Source organism: Osmerus eperlanus, chromosome 10 (assembly GCF_963692335.1).
Source record: "Osmerus eperlanus chromosome 10, fOsmEpe2.1, whole genome shotgun sequence".
NCBI classification, from domain to species: Eukaryota; Metazoa; Chordata; class Actinopteri; order Osmeriformes; family Osmeridae; genus Osmerus; species Osmerus eperlanus.
In genome coordinates, this window is record NC_085027.1 from 17,022,339 (window position 1) to 17,045,703 (window position 23,365).

Genomic DNA, 23,365 nt, shown 5'->3' on the forward strand with positions numbered 1-23,365 from the left:
CCAGCCTGCAGCCCCTAGGCCCCGTCTACACAAGCTTCCGTCTGCTCAGATGGCCTGGAGACGAGCGAGAGGTAGCAGTCATTTGGATGTGTGAGAGTAGAAAAGGGGAGCTGTGTGTTTTGTGTGTGTGGGGGGGAGGGGCAACATTGGGTCTAGGTTGGGGGGGGGGGGGGTAGGGCTGCTTGTCAGTGGGGTGTCTGTAAATAAGTTTCAGTTCACGGTAGGAGGTCTCTGGATACACCGCAACCCCCACCACACACACACACACACACTCACTCCCCCTCCCACTCCACTCCCCCTTCCACCCTGCTGCCCACCACTATAATTAATCCCTCAGAAAACAGATGAGAGAGCAGGGTGCAGTGAAAGCAGCCCTATAGCTGGCACACTGAGACACAATCTGGCCTGGCCTCAACACCCACACACACACGTACACGCGCGCACACACTCATGCACATGCAAGCATATAAATACACCTTGTGGTCACCAGTTTTTATGTTTTGGTGTGTAGTTTTGTATGTGTGTGTGTGGGGGGGCCAGCAGGTTGCAGTGGATGCCATGGGAGTCGGATGATGAATTCAGCAGTTCTCCATGGCGACCTGCAGCAAGTGACAACTAAATTCCATCCAATCACAGAGTGGATTTATTGATTGGCAGGTGTAGAGGATGTGTGTCTGGCTGAGATGTGGGACTCCCCTCATGTGTGACCACACCCAGGTGACCTGTAGTCTATTCACACTTGACCAGACCAGTCAGTCTACCCAACCCCCCTGTCTTTACACACACACAAACCCCTCCCCCTCACCCCCTCATCCCCCTCATCCCCCTTACCCCCCTCACCCCTTCATCCATTTCATCCCCCTCACCCCCTCATTCCCCTCACCCCCCTCATCCCCCTCATCCCCCTTACCCCCCTCACCCCTTCATCCATTTCATCCCCCTCACCCCCTCATTCCCCTCACCCCCCTCACCCCCCTCATCCTCCTAGCAGGTGCTCGGCAAGCCACCTGATCCTAAAGGTGTCAGCATTCCACCACAGACAATTAAACCCATCTCAACCCTCCACATGGCGCCCTTGACACACACACACGCACACACACACATCAAGTACACACACACAACACTCCAGAGAAGACAGGGGTCAGACGTCAGGCCAGTCGGTAACCACAGGAGGGAGGTTCAAATAGCACTCAACCTCACAAAGGAGACAAACGACCTTTACTGGCACAGCACGGTCTTGCCTGTCCTTCTCTCCCCTCCCTCCATCCTTCTCTCTGTCACTCCAATTCATCCCCACCCCCCCCATTATCCGCTCCCACCCCTCCCCTCTTCAGGCATCTTCCCATGGCTCCCCTCATCCCTCCCTCCAAACTTGTGCCAGTCAGTCAAATGTGTTCACACACATTTGAAAACACACCACACCATGATCTTGGTCTGAAGACAAGCTTTGTCTGCCTTCATGAGCTGAGCCTTGCACCCCTGCCTGCCCTCTCTTCTTCCTTCTCTCCGCTCCCCTTATTCTTCCCATCCATCCATTAATCGCTCCCTCTTTCCAGCCCTCTCTCTGTCCATCCCTCCCTCCTTGCCCTATCTCACTCTCTCCCTCCCCCCTCCCCGCTCCTTACATCCCTGCTAGCAGGTGATGATTTATTCATAAAGATGACACAATGGAATCTGTTTCCCTGAGCCCTGCCGCGCAGGCCTTTGAGCAGCGGTGAGCTGAAGTCGAGCGGGTGTTGCTCAGTGTGAGCCCCATTCAGACAATGGCCCTGCCCTGCTGATGCTCCCCCCTCCCCCCCCCTCCTACATACACACACACCATTTATCAGCTGGAGGAGGGCAGGGTCTGAGGAGAGGAGGAGGCCAAGGGGTGGGGGGTGAGGGTGCAGGGGGTGGGGGGCAAGAGCGGGGGGGTTGTGGGGGGAAGGAAGGAGGAGGCAGATCATGTGAAGCTGCAGGTGAGGAGAGGGGACAGAGGCCAGGGAAGAACAATGAGGCAGGGAGATACTTTCACATGAATTCTACCAGCAAGAAGGAGGAGGAAGGAAAAAGAAAGAGGGGAAAGAAGTGTGGAGACAGAAAGAGAGAGAGAGAGTAAAGAGAGGATAATAAACCAGAGAGTAGTCGCACTGCCTTCTGTTCCTGACAGGAGCAGTGTCTGTGCCCTGTGTGTGTATGTGTGTGATGAATAATGCATGAGTGTTCATTAAGCAGAGAGAGAGTGTGTGTGTGCGTGTATGTGTGTGTGTGTGTGTGTACCCCTCCCTGTGCTGTGCTGTGCTGCGTCGCCTGCCTTGTGGCTGCCATCTGGATTCACGCCATCGGCTGGCAGCCTTCAGAGTCCCAGCTTCCATAAACATGGGAGTAAAGGGGGAGGAGGGAAGAGGGAAGAGAGGGAGGAGAGGTAGAGGTGCGAGAAGGGAAGTAAGAAGGGCAGGGAGAGGTAGGAAGAGAAGGTAGAGGAAGGAAGGAGGAAAGAGGGAGGAGGAGGAGAGGGGGAGGGGGGAGGAGGTAGGAGAGGAGGAGGAACGAGATGTGGAGCTTGGTGGAGGGGTAAGGATGGAGGAGAGGAGGAAAGGGAGAGGACTGAGAAAGGTAGCAGGGAGGAGGGGGGGAGAAAGGAGGGAGAAGAGGAGGAGGGAGGAAAGGAGGAGGAAGGAGAAGGCGAGGAAGGTGGAAAAGGGGAGGTAGTAGGAGAAGGGGAGGAGGGAGGAAGGGAGGAGGGAAAGAGGAGGGAGGAGAGGAGGCAGGAGAATGGGAGGAAGGTGGAAAAGAGCAAGTGGGAAGAGTGGAAGAGGAGGGAGGAGACGAAGAGGAAGGTGAAGAAGAGAAGGTTGGAGGAATTGGGAAGTAGGGTGGAGAGGAAGAAAAGAGGAGGAAGGTCAAGGAAGGGGATATGGGAGGGGGCAGGAGAAGAGAAGTGGGGACATCAATGATGAGGTGGCAGAATCAGAATCAAGGTATTGTCAATACCTTGCAATTTACAGTAGAACTTAAACATATATATCCTTAGCCTGTCATTCCATGGTTCAAGTAAATTTGGGGCAAATTTGGTGCAAACACATGCACCAAAATTCCCAGGGAAGATTATGTGTTTATACTGTGTGTGTGTGTGTGTGTGTATTCATGTCTACTTCATATGGTTTAGTGACTGTTATAAAGGCCTTATGCTGTAAATAGATTACCACCTCAAACAGAGCTAAATAAAAGTGCACATGGTATGACTGTTGGATGTTTATGGAGTTCTTTAATGTGTGTTTCTCAAACTCTTGTGTTCCATTGTGTCATAAATTCCATAGATTCAGCCGATGCCCTCAACTCCACTGCTAATACAGAACTGTGTATGACCTCTGTTTTTCAGACTAGTAGCTGCAGTTGGAACAGTGACACATCACCAACACACACACAAAGTCACACAATATCACACATTTATACATCATACACAAACTCATGGACACACACTCGATAAGACTGGAATCATCTATGATCTGTGACACAGGCGCATATCAACAGGAGTGTCACCAAAGTCAGTGACATAACCTTCGAACCTTTAGAGAGCAAACACTTGAGAGGAGGAAGAAATTCAAACCACCTCTGCTACACTGGCACTGAGACGCACTCTGTCGTACTCACAGTCCTCAGACTGGCGACCGCGCAAGACCGCAGTCTGTCAGGAGACACTCCGTCACCCCACCCGTACGGGCCTAACGACGCTGGGACAGGAAGAGGAGGGTGTAAATATAGAGACAGTGCAGGACTGTGGGGAGCCAGTGGAGTCATAGCAGTCTCTGCCCTCTCCTGGCTCGTGTTGTCATTGTGGAGGGGTGGGGGTTCACCCACAGTCACTCTGTCTGCTTTGTCAGCACTAAGAGCTTCCTGAGCTCACCAGAAAGAGAGACAAGCAGAGAGAGAGAGGGAGAGGAGACCATGTAAGGGTGCTACCCTATGGATGCCGTGTGTGTGTTAGGAGTCTGCAGACAGCTGGACTGGCTATGCTGGATGTGTAGTGATGTCCTTTCCCATCAGCAGGACTATGGCTGGCACCCTAGACATACACCCACTCTTTGCTTCTCCTCAAACACACACATTCACACACAGACCCCCCCCCACCACCCATGAATGTATACATGTTCACACAAAAAATCTACAAACCGTATAAACACAATTTTGAATATGTCCAATAGAATTTATCCAGACAGATTTCTTCTTTAAAATATATTGCTGTATCTGTAATGTGTGTGTGTGCATATGTGTGTGTGTGTGTGTGTGTGCATGTGTCCATCTGGCTGGGTCCTAGAGGTCATAGTAATCTGTGGCCTGCTCCAGCTATAATCATCTCAGTGGATAGCAGGTGGGCGGGCTGGTCCAGAGGCAACACAGGCCATGCAGACAGACTCTCTAGTAAGATACAACTGCTCTCCATACATCTACTCTTCTATCTATACTATACAGAACACTTACTTTACCCAAAGGCACTCTCAGTTCACATACTCTATAAATGAATGCATGGTGTTCAAGCTCACTCCAGCCACCTGCGCCAGATGAAGACTTATTTGACATCACACCACTGAGTACCTCACCTCTCCTCTCCTTCCCTTCCTCATCTCACCTCTCTTCTCTCTTTTCTCTTCCTCTACAGGGAAGTAGTAGTCAGCACTCTACAACATGGTTATTTTAAGATATCTAACTCTCTATTATCTTTCAACCCAGGAATAATTAACTTGTAGATGTGTGTATATGTGTGTGTGGGGGGGTGAGTGTGAGTGTGTGTGTACGTGTGTATGTGAGTGTGTGTGTGTGGTTCCTTAGTGATGAAGGACGCTTGGTTATCTCCACCAAGCACCCTTATCACATCAGCACATGTGACTGTGTTGAATGCCCCCACCCCCCACCCCCCGTCCTTCTCCTCTTCATCGTCATATTGTGAGAGGGAGAGAAAGAGGAGGGATGAAGAGAGGGCAACAAAGAGAGACAGAATTAAATAGTTATAGAGTAAAGAGAGAAAGAGAGCTGAGGTGGACAAAGAAAAAGAGACCCAAGGATAGAGAGAGTGCATTGGGCAGTAGAGGCAGGCAAAGTGGTGAGGGACACAGATAGACAGACAGGCAGGGTCTGAATCATGAAGGAGGTCAGACAGGCAGAGTGGAAAGACAGGCAGAGAGGAAAGCCGGCGGGTTGCTATGTCAAAAGGAAAGGACAGGCAGGTTGGCAGGGCACGCAAACAGGCAAACCAGCAGGGTGGTGAGGCAAGCAGGCAAACAGGCAGGCTGTGTCTCCTGGCCCAGAGCCATGGGGGATAGTAGGTGTCCCTGTGCCAGCTGGCAGCCTGTCTCTCCCATCTGTGGAGGAGAGGAGACTGTGCAGTAATCTCCAGGAGAGGGGGCTCAGCCCCAGCCAGATTTAAACAGATACGGCCAGCTGGCTGGACAGGTCTGGGCCAGGGGGAGAGAGAGAAGGAGAGAGAGAGATGTAAAGGATGGAACGTCTTGTACTGTGGGGAAGTGGATGGGAGAAGGAAAGAGAAGGAAGAGGATGAGGAAAGGAGGGGATAGGACGAAAGAGAGAAAAAGGCAATGCCAGGGTATAAAAGGATTGTAGAGGGTGTGATAGGATAAAGAAAGAGAAGGTTCTGGAAAGAGCAGGGATGATAGGGGAGTGAGGGGAGGGATGAAGGGTTTCCACTAGGTCAAAACTACGTATTCCATGGAAGTTCATGAATTCTTATTCCAGCTGGTGTTCGCTGTCCACTGTGGTCCAGTCTGTTAGCCTGTTTTGGCAGGCTTGGACCTGAACCTAGACCTGGACCTAAATTAGACCTGGATCTTGACCAAGACCTGGACAAGACTTGACCCTAGACCTAGACCTGACCTTAACCAAGACCTGGACCTGAAGCAAAGACAGGTGGCTTGCTCAATCTGGAAGGCCCTGGAAGCTGGGTGAGAGAACCAAGGAAAAGACAGAAGGGGTAAGAGAAAGAGAGAGAGGAGGGGACATAGAGTGAGGGACAGAGAGAGGGAGGGAGAGAGGCGCACAGAGAGAGGGGCACAGAGAGAGAGAGAGAGAGAGAGAGAGAGAGAGAGAGAGAGAGAGAGAGAGAGAGAGAGAGAGAGAGGGACAGAGAGATAGAGAAAGACAGAGAGAGGGACAGGGCTCAGGTTAACATCTGTGGTCTGCCTCTGGCACATTCACACTCAGGGAGTCTGGCCAGCTGACAAATCCACACAAGCCTACAGTACATCATGCATCATACATATACAGTACAGATGCCCATGCACACACACAAAGGCACACACAAAGACACACAGACACACACTTCTAGCACAATGCATCAGGAGAGACTCAGATGTTGGGATGTGAAAGACAAAAGTGTGTGTGTGGGGGTGGGGCTGGGGATTGGGGAGGCTGGCTGAGGGTGTCTGCAGGAGTAGGAGTCTTGGTGATGGGATGACAGGGGGGTGCAGGGGGGCCGGGGCACGGTGGAGGAGGGGGGGGTGTTTACGTATGTTTAAAAGGCAGCGTGGAGGTGCTGAGGAGATGAATAAATAGGAGGTAATAGCAGAGGGGGACTTTCTCTATATTTATATTTTATCTTAAACGCTGCTTGTTTGTCAAGGCGGATGAATATTGACTGTGAAATTGGGATCAGGGGCGACACATGCCAGCGCTGCTCTTATCAGCGGGCTGCAGGCGGGCGGAGCGGTGTTATCAGCCCTCCACAGGCGCGAGCCGACACTCCAGAGCTCTCACAGCCGCCACATTCTCTTTGTAGCAGGCTGGAGGAGCCTGTTTACCTCGCGCTGCCTTGATATTCCCATTAGAGATGACGCTAGTTACTTGTTTCCTCCACTCTGCCCCGTGCCGTCTCTCATCTCTACCTCTTTCTCTCTCTCTCTCTCTCATCTCTCTCTCTCTCTCTCTCTCTCTCTCTCTCTCTCTCTCTCTCTCTCTCTCTCTCTCTCTCTCTCTCTCTCTCTCTCTCTCTCCCTCCATCCTTTGCTCTATGCCACTGTTTGTCTCCCTCATTCTTTCTCCTCTCACTCCCTCTCTCCGTTTCTGTGACTCTTTTTTTCCTGACCTTCGTCTCATAACGATGTGGTTTATGTGTTTTTTAATCTCTCTGGGGATTTTTTTTTTCTTCTTTCTTTCTTTCTCTCTCTCTCTCTCTCTCTCTCTCTCTCTCTCTCTCTCTCTCTCTCTCTCTCTCTCTTTACTTCTCTCTCAACGTCTCTCTCTCTTTCACTCTTTGATGGATGTCAGATAAAACACCAGTGTGACTTTATAACTCCTTGTACTCTCCTCTACCTTTATCTCCTCTCCTCTCCCACCCTATATCAAAGATTCAAGCCAATTTGTTTCGTAGTAAACAGCACCATCCACTCAGTGCTCTGTGTTGTTAGCTCCATGTCACCTTTGTTTGACCCATGGACTGGCCCAGCCCAGCCCATTGCAGGCAGGAATAACACTCTGGAGAAAGGGTTAATGATGCCTGCTCTTCTGTCCATCACTGATGTGCAGATTCACAGCCTTATCAAAGGCTCTCATCTCCACAGAGAGACCATAGCCTGTAACCAGTGGCTTCTGTAGAAAAGGACAGGGAGAAAGAGAGGAGTGACTCTTTCATGGCTCGACCCCCATGCCTCTTCTCGCCTCCAGGAAGAGACCACAGAGCAAGGACCAACACACCAGGAGGTCTTTGAGCCCTCCACTCTCACCTCTCCTGAGCTCCCGCCTCTCCCCCTGCTCTCTCTCCCATTTTCTCTCTGTTCCCTCTCTCTGCCTCGCTAACCTCTGTTCTCACCCGCTCTATCACAGCATTCCTCTGCCCTTTGAAGCAGAGCAGAACGGGACGGAAAGGGTGAGAAAGGGGGAGATGGATAGAAACAGAGATGGGGGACTACAGAGGCAAAGCATCCCCCCCTCCCCCACAATCAATCCTGTCCCCTCAGGGAAGGACACTCAGAATCCTGTGGCGAGCCTCTCTTCTTCCACCTTCTCTCCTCCCCTCATCCTCTTCTCTCTTCTCCTCCAGAGGCCAGCCCTGTTGTTTTTATCTGCCTCCTTCACATGGGGCTCTGCCCGGGGCTTGGGGCGCACGCCGTGCCAGGATAAGAGAAAACAAACACGCAGGCAGCGCTTAGCAACCCAGATCCGCACGGCTGGCCGCGTCCTGATAAGCAGACTGGCAGGATGGAGGACGCCATGAGGGTTGACTCCTGGCACGACCTGGAGTTGACACTGGAGGTCTGTCTGACACAGAGGGGCATGACTGATCCTGCATCCCAAATTAGACTGTGGTCTTGGACCCTAAACCCTAGAACCTAGCTGGAAGCAGGCCTGGCTCCCTACTCCCTGGGCCTGAAGAACAAATCAAAGATGACCACTGGACCCCAGGCTCCAGCTGAAACAACCCCACCCCTCCTAGTCCCTCCCTCTTTAGACCAGACCCTGAACAGTCTCCCCAGCTGAGAGGGCAGTAGGTTGTTAGGGACACACTTATGTGATGAGCCTGCCTGCCTGCCTGCCTGCCTGCCTGCCTGCCTGCCTGCCTGCCTGCCTGCCTGCCTGCCTGCCTGCCTAGGATAGACTTCCAGTTCATATTACAACTCCTGGTCAGAAAGATGAAGTGCATTTCTCTCTTTCCTGGTAATCAATACAATAAGATGGCCTTTAGCTTCATTTTTCATTTCCACATCGATTGCTCTCATGCCTCCGTGTGCACGGTCAGGCCAATTAAGCAGAGCTAATTGATTTTTTCACACACTGGGATAGGTGGGATCGGTTTATGCAAAGCAGATCAAATAAAAGTACTCCCCAGTCTCTTGTATGTCTAAAACACTGTGATAATGAGATGGGTTGTGTGTGTGTGTATTTGTGTGTGTATGTGTATGTTTTGGGGTCAGTATAGAGGAGAAAACCTGCATAATACTGGCTGTGGTCCATGAGACGGGTCAAATTCAAAGACTAAATTTACTGTTGTTTATTCGAATATATGAATGGTAAGGAAATGTGTAGGTATATAAATATTCCTATTTTTGCATCATGTGAAAACGAGTGACTGTGGAGAGGTATGTCATTGGCTAATCTGCATCCATTTCCCCCAGGGTATGACAAAGAGATTTGGCATCTTTTTGAAACGGTTTATGACAGAGAAATGTATTGATTGAGTCAATGATTGATGATGCCTTAGATCATTCTTACTAAGTGCAGTTGATTCTTGCCGATTTAAAAAAGTTTTGGCCTATCTTTGTGTTTGATTTTCACTTGGGTCATGTCAGTTCTTGTCGGGCCTTTCTGCATGGATTATGCATGTTGTCCCTTTGCTTAAATGGGTTCCTGAGGCAAAAAGAACCCCAATATAAAAACATGCAGAACAGATTGTTCTCCTGCCTAGGTGCCTGGTCAGGACATGGGTGAGCACTTGGCCCGCGACCGCTGCTGATGTGGCTTGGACAGCATGAAGGGATGGAGGCAGAGCTGATTTTCTGGAGTGTGTGTGTGCCACCACTCTGTGCACGTGTGTGTATGTGTGTTCATATTTGTGGGATTCATAAAAGTCTATTCTTAAAATGTCCCATGAGCATGAAGGAGTTCATATCTGCAGGAGAGGATAGTTCATGTGTTGGTGTCTGCAGAATAAAGACAGGTGTCTCTCTGTTTGGAAATTCTACAATGACCTTTTATAGGCAGACGCCTCTTATGAAACATTCATAGGCCCAGTACACAATATGTCAGCCAGGGGAGATGACTATTTGGTTGCAGTTAAATTCTGGGGGCGTCTTTATCGCCTCCTCTCCCAACCATTCTCTCTTTATCTTTCATTCTGTCTTTCCTCTCTCTCTCTCTCTCTCTCTCTCTCTCTCTCTCTCTCTCTCTCTCTCTCTCTCTCTCTCTCTCTCTCTCTCTCTCTCTCTCTCTGTCTGTCTCTTCCAGTCCCTGGTCTCATTGTCAGTCACCCTGCTGGAAGCTGTGGCTCTGAAAGCCGTGGCAGTGAGGACTAATGTGGGTTTATACCCTCTAGACATACACACGCTTTCTCTCTCCCTAACTCTTTATCTCTCACCCTCTGTCTTTTGCTCTCACTCTCCATCCTCGAAGAAAGGTCAAAATCTTGAAAAAAGTGTTTTATTTAATACTCAGGTCTCCTCCATGATAAGCGCTGTCTGCCCTCCCAAATGCCTATGCATTTGAAATAGACCATGTTTCTTTGGATGGGTGCATGGGTATTCATCCACACCTTAATGAATGTTTGGTGTGTTGCTATGGTGGTGTTGTGGAACAGTAATACATTCCATACACCAAGCCACCACTTAGGGATTCCTGTAGAGCGTATAGAGGTTGCAGTGTCTGTGTGTGTATGCGACTGTGTGTGTGTATGCACGTGTATGCATGTGTGTGCGCGCGACTGTGTGTAAGTGTAATGGCACTCCAAGCGGCCTGTCTTAGGGTGTGTGTGTGTGGGCACCTTGCTGAGCTGTCATCGCTCCCTGGCACAGGGAACACAGCCCAGCTGCAGAGGAACCACTCAGCAGGGAACCTTCGTTTCCATCTGTCTCCTATTCAGAGTGGCACCAATTTAGAGCAGCTCAGCGGCTGTGCATGCCACGAGCCATATGAGGTGGGAGGGGGGGTGGGGGGTAAGAAAGAGACAGAAGAACAGGAAAGACAGGAAGAGGAATGTTATGATTACTTGAGAGTATATCAGAGGCTACAGCAGCAGCAACTCTAGAGGCCAAGGTTGTGGAAGTGAAAGGAAGATGATACTTATAGCTCAGTTGACTATAGTTGAAAATAACAGTATTCTAGATTGGAAATTGACAAAGATATAGCTGTTAGCTGACTTTAACTGTTCCCTAATTTATTTGATAGCTAGCTATGCAACATGCCGTCATTGTAACAATGGTTAAATGTTAAACAAAATCTATTTAGCAGATCTGCAGAACGACCGGGGATGTGAAGTTAACACTTTAATCCACTCAAGGAGCCCACATGTTGTCTCTGTGTTCCTATTCCCTGTTGCTGTACACCTGTGGTGCTCACTCTTGCTCTGCCCTCACCTACTGGAGTTAGAGATATGTCGGGATCCATAGAAGCAGTCATGTGCCTCCATCAATAGTCATCATGGGTCACCAACTACTCAATAACACTAACACTGCACTGCACTGTAATACTTTTTAAAACTTCTTCAGATAACACTTTATTATAACTACTCACTGAAACATTTGTAAAGAATTTGTTAATAGTTCATCGCTCATAAAACACAATTAATACATTATTTAATATAGATGCAGAACTAATGTTTATCACTATATTGTGCTTGATAAACACAGTTGCAAATTGTTTATTCTTGAATTCATGGTTAATTTATAAGGTGTTTGATGACTGGATTTTCAACTTTAGAAAGGACTCATTTACCATACTTACTGTGAGTGAAGTATTTTAAAAGTCACAACCCAGCAGTAAAATGTTAATCTTTCACTAGAACATTTGGAAAGCATTGGTATATTATTAATAAAGTATTAAGATATCATATAAAAAGCATAAATACATTTCATAAATGCTCACAATTCGTAATTACTATATTGAACACCCTGAACTATTGTCTTGTCTTTGTCTCCTCCACCTTCAAGTGTCTTCCATCTTCCAGTGTATTTATTTGTTTTCTGTTTCTGTGTTGCCAGTTTGTCTCTTGTCCGATCAGTTTTTTTCCCCTGCTGCCGTTTACATTTACATTTAGTCATTTAGCAGACGCTCTTATCCAGAGCGACTTACAGTAAGTACAGGGACATTCTTCCCTAACCGCTCAGCCACCTCCCTTTTATTGGAATTTGGAGTTTTCCATCTCCTAGTTCTCCTAATCTTGACCTTCTGCTTGCCCTGACTCCTAGCTTGCCTGCCGCCTTGTCCTTAACGGACTCTGCCTCAAGGGTCACTACCTTAACCCACCTTGACTACTCTGTTGCCTGCTCCATGTACCTTTGGAATAAATATAAGATCTGCTCCTCAGTCCCGTCTCCTTGTCTGTATTTGTGTCTAGCCTGGGTTCAGATGCATATGCCCATATGCAATACATATCAATGGCTTTATAATATCTATGATATGGACCCCACTTTAATGGGGGTGTCCAGAATTTAATCAACAACACTGATTTTTTTTATTAATGCAAATCATGCTTCATAAAAGTGAATTATAAAGCGTTAAGCTACTAACTGTTAGTTAAGTATTTTGAGTGATTTGGTCTATTGTGAGAACTATTTATGCCTTATACTGTAATACATCATAAATGATCTGTGTCTGCCCACAAGCTGGCTACACCCCAAAGTACCTCTTCAAAGAAAACAGACAAAACACAGTTATACAAACCTTCTGAAGTTAGTCTTTAGAACTATTATATATCTTCACTCTTCATAGTAGTCGTGGTTTGCAAGCGACAATGCAAAAGAGATTTTTAACACTTTCTTTTAGAAACAGGCTTCACACAATAGGACACTACACTCATTCAGAGTTCTCCATAAACACATGGTCACCCCTACTGTACATACCGTAAGTACTATTAAGTTATCAAAAATATCAGTGTTGATGTCAATGTTCTGACTCAAAACACAATGGCAAATCATTTAAATCATTTCAACGGGTTAGCATTTCATATTAACTGGTCAGTTGCATCTGTTTAGGGAGTCTGAGATGGCTGAGCGGTGAGGGAGTCGGGCTAGTAATCAGAAGGTTGCCAGTTCGATTCCCGGCCGTGTCAAATGACGTTGTCCCTGTACTTACTGTAAGTCGCTCTGGATAAGAGCATTGGCTAAATGACTAAATGTAAATGGAAATGTTTAGCTAGCTACAGTAATCATGTAACTGTAAACGTATATATCAGTTTAAATCGCACAAGCCTGTATGTGTGTGTGCCTGCGTATGTGTTGGTGATGGTGGTGGGGGGGTTGGAGGCAGCTTCAACCCTGTTGTCTTTTTGCACATATATTTGTGTGTGTGAGAATGCGCTTAATTTAGCAGGTGTGCTTTGACAGTTCTTGACTGTGAGCCAAGTCTGCTGTGAACAAACGGGAGAGCTCCCCATGCATCTGTGTGGAGTTTTCTGGTGACAGATGGGGACGGTTTAACTTATAGAGTTCGGTTAAGATGTGGAGGTTTGGAGGGACTGCCTGTGCCAAACAGGTGCACATAAACACACTACAGAGGACGAAACACACTCAGCTGCCACGTTTGGGGTGTGTGTGTGTTTGTGTTTGCCAGTGTGTGTTTGTATGTGTGTGCTTTGGGGAATTGTGTTCCTAATATGCCAGTGTGGCTTCAGACCATACTGCTGTCAATCTGTGTTTGTCTTCTAAAAAAATGGTTTTAAGTTTCCTGCTAAAACCAGACCAGACCAGTCCAAAGCAGCCCCAGACCAAACCACACCAAACCAGACCTTGGACCAGACCAAACCAAACGAGACCAGACCGTGGCCCAGAGTGTACGGATCCGGCAGCAGAGGCCAGACTGCTGGCCCACTGTGCGTGAAAGGCTTGGTGTTTTCCAGAAGTGAAGTTCATTCAGCTAGCAGTAGCCAGGTGTTTGAGAGGAGGCAGGAGACAGAAGGTAGGACAGTCCACCATATGACTCCATCCTTGACTGCCCAGGTCTCCAATCCCTAGCTTGACTGATTACTGTACTGTACCAGTCCTGCCTCAGCCCTGCCCCTGCCTCTGCCCTGCCTCAGCCCTGCCCTAGCCTTGTCCTAGACCTGCCCCAGCTGTCCCCAGCACTGTAGCCCCCAACCTGGCAGGCTCTCTAATCCTTAACTAGGTGGAATATTTGGCTCCTGTCTCTTCATTTTCTCATTGATAGTATTAAAAGAAAGAAATACAGTGCAAAACCACATTAGATATCTGGGTTCTGCTTTGTCTATAAAAACTATGTTCAATATAATTTTGTGTCACAAGGCTTTATGAGAAGGGACGAGCTTTCTTCTCTGAATAAAAGTGGGAGTCAGATGGCTGAGCGGTTAGGGAATCGGGCTACTCATCAGAAGGTTGCCAGTTTGATTCCCGGCTGTGCAAAAATGACGTGTCCTTGGACAAGGCACTTCACCCTACTTGCCACGGGGGAATGTCTCTGTACTTACTTTGTTAAATGTAAAACGAAGAAATCCCACAAATATCAAGAGATCAGTAATCAGAAGGGCAGTGTTTCTCTCTGCTGAATGTTGACTCATGGTGGAGGTGATGATTGCCGTCCTGGTTTTATTGGGTGAGGGGAGTCTGCCGCCTGGGTGTCGCTGATAGAGGGATCGCTCTGACATGGCTGGGTCTCAAGTCTGCTGCAGCTAGGAGCTGGGACGAGCAGCTGCTGGGAGCTAGCTGCTCGCCTAACGCTCAACACCCCCCCCCCACACACACACACACCCCTGGACCCACTCCTTCTCTCCATCTCTCTCTCTATCTCCATCCCTTTCTCCCTCCATTTCTCTCTCCCTCTCTTCCTCTGTTTTCTTTACACCCTACTTCTCCTGATGCCCTCTATCCTGCTCTTTTCAGACGTCCACACTTTCCCCTATATGTTTCCCAATCCCCACCCATCCTCTCAGAAAGTGCCCCCCTCTCGGACCTTAGCTGGGGGGCAAAACCTTAGCTTGATAGGCCCTGGCTGGAGCGTCGCTGCTCTGCTGTGACTGGGGTCCAGTCATTGTCTCACTGCCCCCCCAAAAGTTAATTTTATACAAACAAATGTCTGAGAGACAAAAGGGGCAGAGGGCAGGGGGCTGGGACCCCCAAACACATGTGAAACACACACAACAAACAGCAAACAGCAGGAGCACACACACACACACACTGGAGAACGTGCACAAAAAGATCGTAAAACAGCCTGCCAAATGGATACATGTAAGTACACACACACGCACACACAATAATCCTCATTATAATCATAATAATGAGATCCTAGTGGGCTGTTCTACATTCTGATTTGAGTTCATTCTGTGATCCTCTGTGATCCATGTGCATAACCTTCTGTCCCAAGACACATACAACCCTACTGATGTCTGACATGATGAACGCAAAGAAGGAGCATACTAGAAAGTAATTCTGTGCTGTCATAATCATAGGAAATGTACACCGAAGAGATTGACCACAGACTCAGGAACATGCTCCTAACCCAGATTCACTCCACGGTACAAACCTACAGATTGACTACAGATTAGGCTGATTCAGGTCTGAGCGGTTCAGAGATGATGTAGATGAGAAATTGAAAAAAACATATCCTACATAATCTGGAGCTCAGAAATGGTTCTGTATTTTTACCAATGACAAACTTTCAATAAAAGTTGGGATATCAATTTTTCTCATCAACTGTCATTGATGCCCTACAAATAACCTGATTAAATCATTTTCAGGACTGGACAGTCAAACTGGATGATTGTTGTTTGTTAAATTAATTTGAAAGGTTCTGATGTTGAGGATGTTGTTTCTGAAAAACAGAATTCCCCTCAGTCTCAATTCACTGTCATCACATTGTCTCTGGGTCACAAGAGTTGGCCCCTCCACACACATACACACACACAGAGACGTTACTCTCACATCCACTCTGCTTGTCACCATCTGTGTGTTGGTTTCACTCTGACTGCCTCACAGCTGTATTCTCACATCCTCTCTCACTTGTATTATGGGGAGAACACATGCACCAAACTATATGCGTGTGAGCGCAACGCAAGGATGTTGTCATAGTAATGTGGTCCAGTCAGTCGGGTCAGAAGGGGTCCGAGGGGTGGCAGCTGTATGGTTGGGTTTTTCACATGTAACTCCACTGGCTGCTGCTATGCCCCCCCTCCCCCACCCCATGCCCCCCCCCCCCTTCCCTGTTCAATTTTAAAATTGGTTGTTGGCAATTCGAAGATGTTTGTTTACATTAAAGGAATTCATGATTTCATGATTCTTTTTTTCTTTTTGACCCAAAACCGCCTTTGGGGTTTAGGCTATAGAGCCATCCTTCAGTGGCTAAGTTAGAAGGGGTTGAAAGAGTGTGTGTGTGCATGTGTCCCTGTGCGTGTGTGCGCGGCTTTGTCTGTGTGTGTGTGTGTGTGTGTGAGTGTGTGTGTGAGTGTCGGAGGAAGCAGAGGGAACAGGCGCAGCCCTGTTGTGTGTGTGGAGGGAAGGAGAAGCCAGGCCTGGCCAGCCACAGATACAGCGGCTGGTTCCTGACAGAGGAAGCACAGACACAGTCCCAGACCTGCTGTCTGCTGCTATCACCACCCTGCAGTCCTGTTCACCTTCCCCCGGGAGAACACAGAGACAGGACACACACACACCGTTATACAAACTCTCTCAAAATCCAAAAATTACAGCACACACAAATAACACATAAACAGTAATAGACCCTTATTAACACAGTTAAAACACACCCACAGTTGTACATACTCTGAGTCTCACTGGGAGGCGCTTGAATGTCTGCCACTGTGACAGGAGAGGAGTTCAGACCAGAGCACTGTCCCTCTACAGGAGCCATAAGGCTGAGTGACCTCCCCCTGCTACACACACCCTCCGTTGCCTCACACACTCCTCTGAGAGAGAAAAGGAGTAAGGCTGATTTGAGTAGACTGGGGAGAAAGTGCTAGAGAGGAGAAGAGGGAGAGCAAGAGTGCAAAAGAGAGAAAGAGACAGAGAGACAGAGGTAGAGACATAGAGAGAGGGGAGAGAGAAGGAGAGAAAGGGGACTGGCAGAAGGAGGTCACCGCTAATTACATGTGTCAATCCAGAGTCACAGAGTCATGGACGACAAGAGAGAGCGGTATAGTGTGGAGACTGGTGTGAAGATTCTTGAAGGACTACAACTGTGTTGAAGTGACCCATTCACGGAACATCTGAGAGGAAATTAAAATAGGGAAAAGAAGAAGAAGAAAAGAAGAATAAGAATTAGCGGGGGCGCCTATTTTCCGTTTCTCTGAATATCAGCAGCCATGTGCTCCTGCTGTAGCCGCGGGCTAAAGCTGCTGCTAACTCTCTTATCGTGAGAGCCGTGTGTCTGTGGCTCACACACTGATCTGTCTATCCCAGCTTGCCAAGAGAGAGAGAGAGAGAGAGAGAGAGAGAGAGAGAGAGAGAGAGAGAGAGAGAGAGAGAGAGAGAGAGAGAGAGAGAGAGAGAGAGAGAGAGAGAGAGAGAGACAGTAAGAGAACGAGAGAGGAGAGAGCAGAGACAGAGAGAGGATTCCAGCTGTCAAAGAGGAGCAGGTCACCTGACCATCTGGGAAATCCTTTAAACAGACACTGGTGCTGTCAGGACTGGTGGACAGGAGGTACACACAGCAGAGAGGATTGGACTGGACTGCTGTTTGCTCGGTCACAGTAAGAACACTGTCTGTACAGGTTTTCTTTGGACAATACCATCAGCTCGCAGGACCCGTAGTCTTACAGTAGTCACGGGGGAGCAGTAGACTGTGTCCAGGCTGTAACCGTGAAGGTGCTGGTAGAGGGACTGGAAGAGGGACCATGTCCACCAGAGTTCAACTGGAGCACCTGAGGAGGGACAACCCTGGAAAGGTCAAGACCCCCACCCCACGACTTCCTGCCCGAGTCCCAACTGTCACTCTGACCAATCACAGGCTGCTGATGGACAAAAGGAACCTTCACAGTCACCAATCAGGCGACAGAGAGACAAACCTGGCAAACCACAATCATCAAAGAGGCCATGAAGGTAGGAGGTTCTTCCTTTCCAGCTAGACCAATTGCAAATGAACCATTGTGCTTTAGCTATGAGCAACAAGAACAATTTCAATATTTTATTTCTGTTCCAATCCATTTCCATTAGCACTCTAGTAGTTTCTGTATCTTCCTTACCCCGACTGCTTAACAAGTTCCTACACATTGTTCCCACTGTGGAGTGGTGGCAGGACACCCACCTCTGCAGAGAGGCTCCTGTAGGTTGTGTGCAGCCGTGATGAGTGACAGCCACCCCTCCTGCTGTCAGGCCTTCTCATTAAGTCTGAGTGATTGACAGGTAATCAGATTGTGTTGAGTTAGCGCCGCATGCTACAGAACAAGGGCATGGAAGTTAGCTACACAGTGAGCGTTGGCACAGTAACTCGGGTGAAAGTTCCTGTGTTTTCGAGTGGAGTTTTTAAGGACAGAGTCATTGACACAACCACTTGTTCCTGTAATTAAAGTGAAGGAGTGAAACCGTGATATGTGACAGACTGCTTCAACTTGAGCAGAGATGTGTTTGTACACGTGTGGCACACAAACACACACATTTGGGAAATTTGTTTTGTTTTTTGAGAGTGGGGGGACCGGGGACTTCCATAGGGTTTCCTCTGCCAGCTGGAGGCTGAGGGAAAAGTCCTCTCTCTCGGGTTGAGGGTTCCTTTATGGGGGCCTGGTCCTGGGTCTCTGGGGAGCCACAGTACACACACACACAAATACATACAATCAGAAAGCGACTCAGGACTATCAATTATACCAATAACACCTAAAGCATGGCATACTCATAGTTTGAGACATGGAGCATTACCATTGATCTAATCTAAGATCAAAGAGCATTAGATCTCCTAATTTCTTGCTTTCTTCTTCTCTGATATCATGGCTCACTTTCTCCATCCATCTCTCCATCCGCCCTTCTCTTTCTTCATTTGTCTCTTTCTTCATTTGCCTCTTTTATCTGTCCCCCGAGTGCATAGGATTGCAAGTCTGTTCTCAAGGACTTCAATTTAAAGAGAATCTGTAATTGATTCTTTAAATCACATAAATACTGGTGCCTTCAGGTAAAAAAAAAACTTCACAAATCAGTGAGGAGGCCAGTTAAGAGACAGTTATGCATTGAAAACCACCAGACATTCCAGCTGCGTCACAGACAGTGTGGATATGTAAAGAGTGTGAGCCTTGGAGAGAGAGCGGCTAATACCCAACACAGAGCATTACCTGCGGCAGCTCCCGTTTCTTGGCAGTAATGAGCTTTGTGAACATTTCAACGATAAGGGCTCTATAATTAGGCTTAGTCAGAAGCGTACCCCTGTAATTCTGTGATAAAAACCCAGCAGAACTCAGGAGTAAACGTTCATTCAGTCCCTCAGCCCAAGCCTGTCTCAACCCAAGCCGCCCAGGCTGTTCCTCCTTCCCATCCTCAGCCTCAATCTTCAAGCCTCCATCTCTGTCCGAGCCTCTGTACCAGTCTACCAGCCTCCATCTCTGTCCGAACCTCTGAACCAGTCCCCCAGCCTCCATCCCAGCCTCTGAACCAGTCCCCCAGCCTCCATCCCAACCTCTGAACCAGTCCTCCAGCCTCCATCTCTGTTCCAGCCTCAGTCCAGGCCATACACTCTTTGTCTCAGGCAGGATTAGGGTTAACCCCCCCTCCGAATTCAGAAATGTGGAGGGGGGGTGTCTAAAGCTGGCAGTTTAGTAGTCATCCCTAAGTGTGGACTTTTTATATTTTATATGTAGATGTAGTGTATGTGTTTGTACGTGAGATATTTGTACGCGAGAAAGAGAGAGTAGGAGAGTATATGAGTGTGTTTATGAATGAATATTTATGTATTTGTTGGGGGGGGATTTTAGCAGACTAAAATCTGATGGTTTAGTAGTCATCACAGCAATCGTTTTGATATTTTATATGTAGATGAAATGTGTGTGTGCGGTGTGTGTATGTGTACCTGTGTGTGTGCCTGTGTGTGTGTGTGTGTGTGTATGTGTGTGTGATGCATTGCGCAGGCTTCCTGTGAGGGAGCAGATGTCGCGGGGCTCAGGCACAGCTGCGGCAGGCGATAACCACGGTGGCAGGGAGATGTCGGCACGCTGGCTTCTCTCCCTGGGTCTTATCACAGCACACACGCGCACACACACAAATTTCACACAGCTATACAATGAGGAACTGCCACCCTCCAACACCAGCACACTCTCACAGCACGCCAAGAATAAGGAGGAGGGAGGGAGCAGTAAGAGAGGGGATTGGGGGAAGAGTGAGAAAGGGAGAGGGGAACAGAAAGAAGGAGGGGCTGGGGTGAATCTCAACTTTGAAGGAAGAGGTAGAATGCAATCATGCCAAATTCCTGCAGTATTATTGACTTCATAAAAGCTGCTGTCCTGATCCAATTTAACTGTAGGGAAACTGAATTTCTGCCTGTTATCTCTGGTGTTCCCAGTAGAAGGTCGGCTCCAGAAGTTGGGGATGTGTGTAGTGCGGGGGGGTTCCTGTGGTGCCTCTGCTCAGTCGTGGCATGTTAACACCACACCAGCATCACAGCTGCCTCCCACCAGCAACCAGGAGGGTGAGAAGCAGATGAGTCCGTTCTGGATGGAGACACGAGAAGGAGACAGGGCAGGATAAAGATGGAGGCTGAAAGAAGGAGCCTTTGAGAGTGAAGGGGGCTGAAAAGGAGAGAGAAAGAGTGGCAGACAGAAAGAGAGAAAGAGGGAACAGGGGGAAAGAGAGAATGGGTAAGAGGAAGGAAGGATGGGAGGATATAGAGAGAGGTGGGGCAATAGAAAGAGAGGTAGTGGAGAAGATAGACTGAGAAGGAGGGGAGGGAGAGGATATATACAGCAGTTATCCTCTCTATTTCCTTAGCGCCAGCTTTGCGGTTTCTGTGAGGAACAGATGTTCACAACTTGATACAGTACCTCATCCCCCTCTCCTCTCTATCTTCAGGCCCAGTACCACCAACTGTCTGCACATGCACAGATACACACACACCCACAAACACATACACTTACACACACACATAGTACATACCCAGACATGTTTTCTCTTGTCAACGTGCACACAATAACGACTTCTTATGAATATACGCATAGAGGTCTACACCTTATAAAGAGCATCAGGACTGGTGTGCTAAGATATGATGTAAATACAAAAAATATGTTAAATGTACCTGATCTGCTACAGTAAAGATGATAAGCATTAAATGCAACAAACTCCACAGGTACAAGGGCAAATCAAGAGATTAAAATCAATTCTATTTTTATTTGGAGGATATCACCAACCCATGTCTGACCGTTACTCAACCATGTCTGACCGTTATTCAACCATAACCTCTCCAACTACAACACTGTCATTCAGGAGATATAATCCTAATAATGTCTGCTATATAATATAATATAGATGACATCTGTAATAAATACAGCAGTACATATATATTTTTTAGGTCATGAATACCAAATAGTTCAGAGGTTCAAAACTGTTTGAATGTAGATTACAATTTAATAAATTAAAATAAGCTTTAAACACAGCTATTGCACAAAAGGTTTAATTAAAAGGTTATTTTCAACACCACACCACAAACAAAGAGGCTACCTCAGATGAAACACGTCCATGTCTGTCTTCTTTTTCTGCGTCTTTCACTGCTCATCCCTACATAGCTTGAATGTACATGGCAAGCTTAATGGTAAGTGAATGGCAATGTGGGCTTGTGAATGTGGATCTGAAAGAGAGGAGAGCACAATGGAGTCACCAGCAGCTCCAGAGGAGCTCTCAGGCGGCTCACGCCTTATCTGTCCCCGGCACGCCACCCTGAGACCCACACTATAGGGCAGGATTTACTATGTGTGAGAGTAGGAAACCAAGCAGACCTTCACTGAATTCACATGCACAAAAAATCTCACATACACACACAGAGTGCATCTTGTACACACACTCAAACATACATGCACGCGCACACACACACACATTCTCGGCCTCTCACTCCACAGCCTCAGACCGGTGTTCCTCGCTCTGACACACACCATCATTTCCATACCAACACAATGACCAAGAGCCTAATCAATCCAACTGATCTCAGCACAGTCCTCAAGCTTCATCAGATACAGTCAATATACAGCCAGGAGAGAGGAGGGGAGAGGATGTGTGTGTGTGTGTGGGAGGGGGGGCGTGAGGAGGAGACAATAGTGAACAATAGGCTGTTTGCTTCATTAATGTCATGAAAGGGAGAGTTCATGGTCTGAGGACACAAGCCAGAAACTAGGGAGTCCATATCGGGGAGAGAGATACAGTCCACCTTGTGTCTCTGTTGTGTGGAAAGGTTTATCAGACATACCACATGGAGGGCCCTGGCACACCAGCCTGATCACTCAACAAAAGGCCAAATTAAGAAACGCGAGAGAAGCTCGTTCATTTTTAGAGCGAATGACAAGCCGTCTACTGGTATTCCCAAGGAGAATAGTCCTCCGTCAATCATTGAGTTGTCACGGTGACAGGAATCCGTTTTTTGGCCACACCCCCTGTCCCTCTCCATGTCACTCATGCCTGAACTCCCCACCTACACACACACCTACGGTACCTACACCTCTCACCTGTGTGAAATAAATAGGGCCTTGGTCTTTCACACACATACAACACACCCACACACACACATACAGGTTAACACGCACTGTTAGTGTGGAGACTGAAAGTGGTCGTGAACAGTCCATCACTTCTTCAGACTCTCTATCCATCTCCCTGACAGCTGCATTCCCAGCATACAGTCCCATATGGAACCTCCAACAGGCCTGATCGGTTCGACACAAATTTGCGTGTGCTTGAGTGCATACGCATGAAAGTAGAACTTGTGAGTGCCTGCATGTGAGTGTGTATGTGTTGGTTAAACTCTCCCTCGTACCCCTATGTCAAATCAGAGGCCAAAGGTAGGCAGCACACCACTTTATCCTTCTGGATCTTTCTCCAGCGTTTACTGAATAACCCAGGTGTGCGTTTCCCTGGTTGCTTTAACGTCAACATTATCACCGCTGGCTGCTGTGTCCTGAACGCACCCCTGCTCGCCCAGCCAGGCTGGTGAGACAGGAGCTGGTGGAGAGCAGCTGTCTCTGTGTACTTTACTACCTGGCTATGTTTGTTCTGGGGAGGTCAAAGGAGCATTAGCTTTGTCTCCGTTCTCCCTCTCCCTCCATCTCAGCCTGGAGAGGAGGACACAGGTGTGGGCAGGTGTAGAGTTCTCAGCCAGTAAAGAGTCAAGCACACCTGCTCTTCCCAATGACAAATGAATAGCGTACTTCACTAGCCTATCCAGTGATAATTGGAAATTGCCTATTCCGATTAGCCAATTATACTGGGTTTCAAACCATTCGAAATATTGTTTATCGAGGAGCAATTGAGGGTGAAGTGCGACGTGTGTTAATCATCTGTTTGTAGAGTCTGAAAGGTTGGTAGTTTTGTTTTAGTTTTTTTACTGTGTAATGTAGCAGGGCACTGTTTCATGGTTAGATTGCCTAGCGACGGGTCATGTGTGGTTAACTGTAGCCTGCTTCTATTGTTTGCCGATACGAGGAAACAGCGCCCCTCACGGGTAGACATCGGTACATAAGTGGCAGAACGGCTTATTCTAGAAAAAAGCCCTCTGGTCAAGACTAGCCGTTTGGGCTGTATTTGACCCAAGGACAATGGTGTGGCATTTA

At 48.0% G+C, this 23,365-nt stretch overlaps 1 protein-coding gene across 8 annotated transcripts in view; it reads left to right on the top strand.

The window, feature by feature from the left end:
- The window catches only part of cbfa2t3 (CBFA2/RUNX1 partner transcriptional co-repressor 3), a 212,842-nt gene that overhangs the window by 156,076 nt on the left and 33,401 nt on the right, over nt 1–23,365 (top strand). For 3 of the 8 annotated variants that reach the window (XM_062470757.1, XM_062470759.1, XM_062470761.1), the window contains exon 1: nt 16,499–17,681. In XM_062470757.1, coding sequence (XP_062326741.1) covers nt 17,477–17,681 — 205 coding nt within the window. In that variant the 5' untranslated portion in view covers nt 16,499–17,476. Of the gene's footprint in view, nt 1–16,498; nt 17,682–17,719; nt 17,985–23,365 lie in introns of those variants that run through there. The other 5 variants (XM_062470763.1, XM_062470760.1, XM_062470765.1 and 2 more) reach the window with 4 other exon arrangements.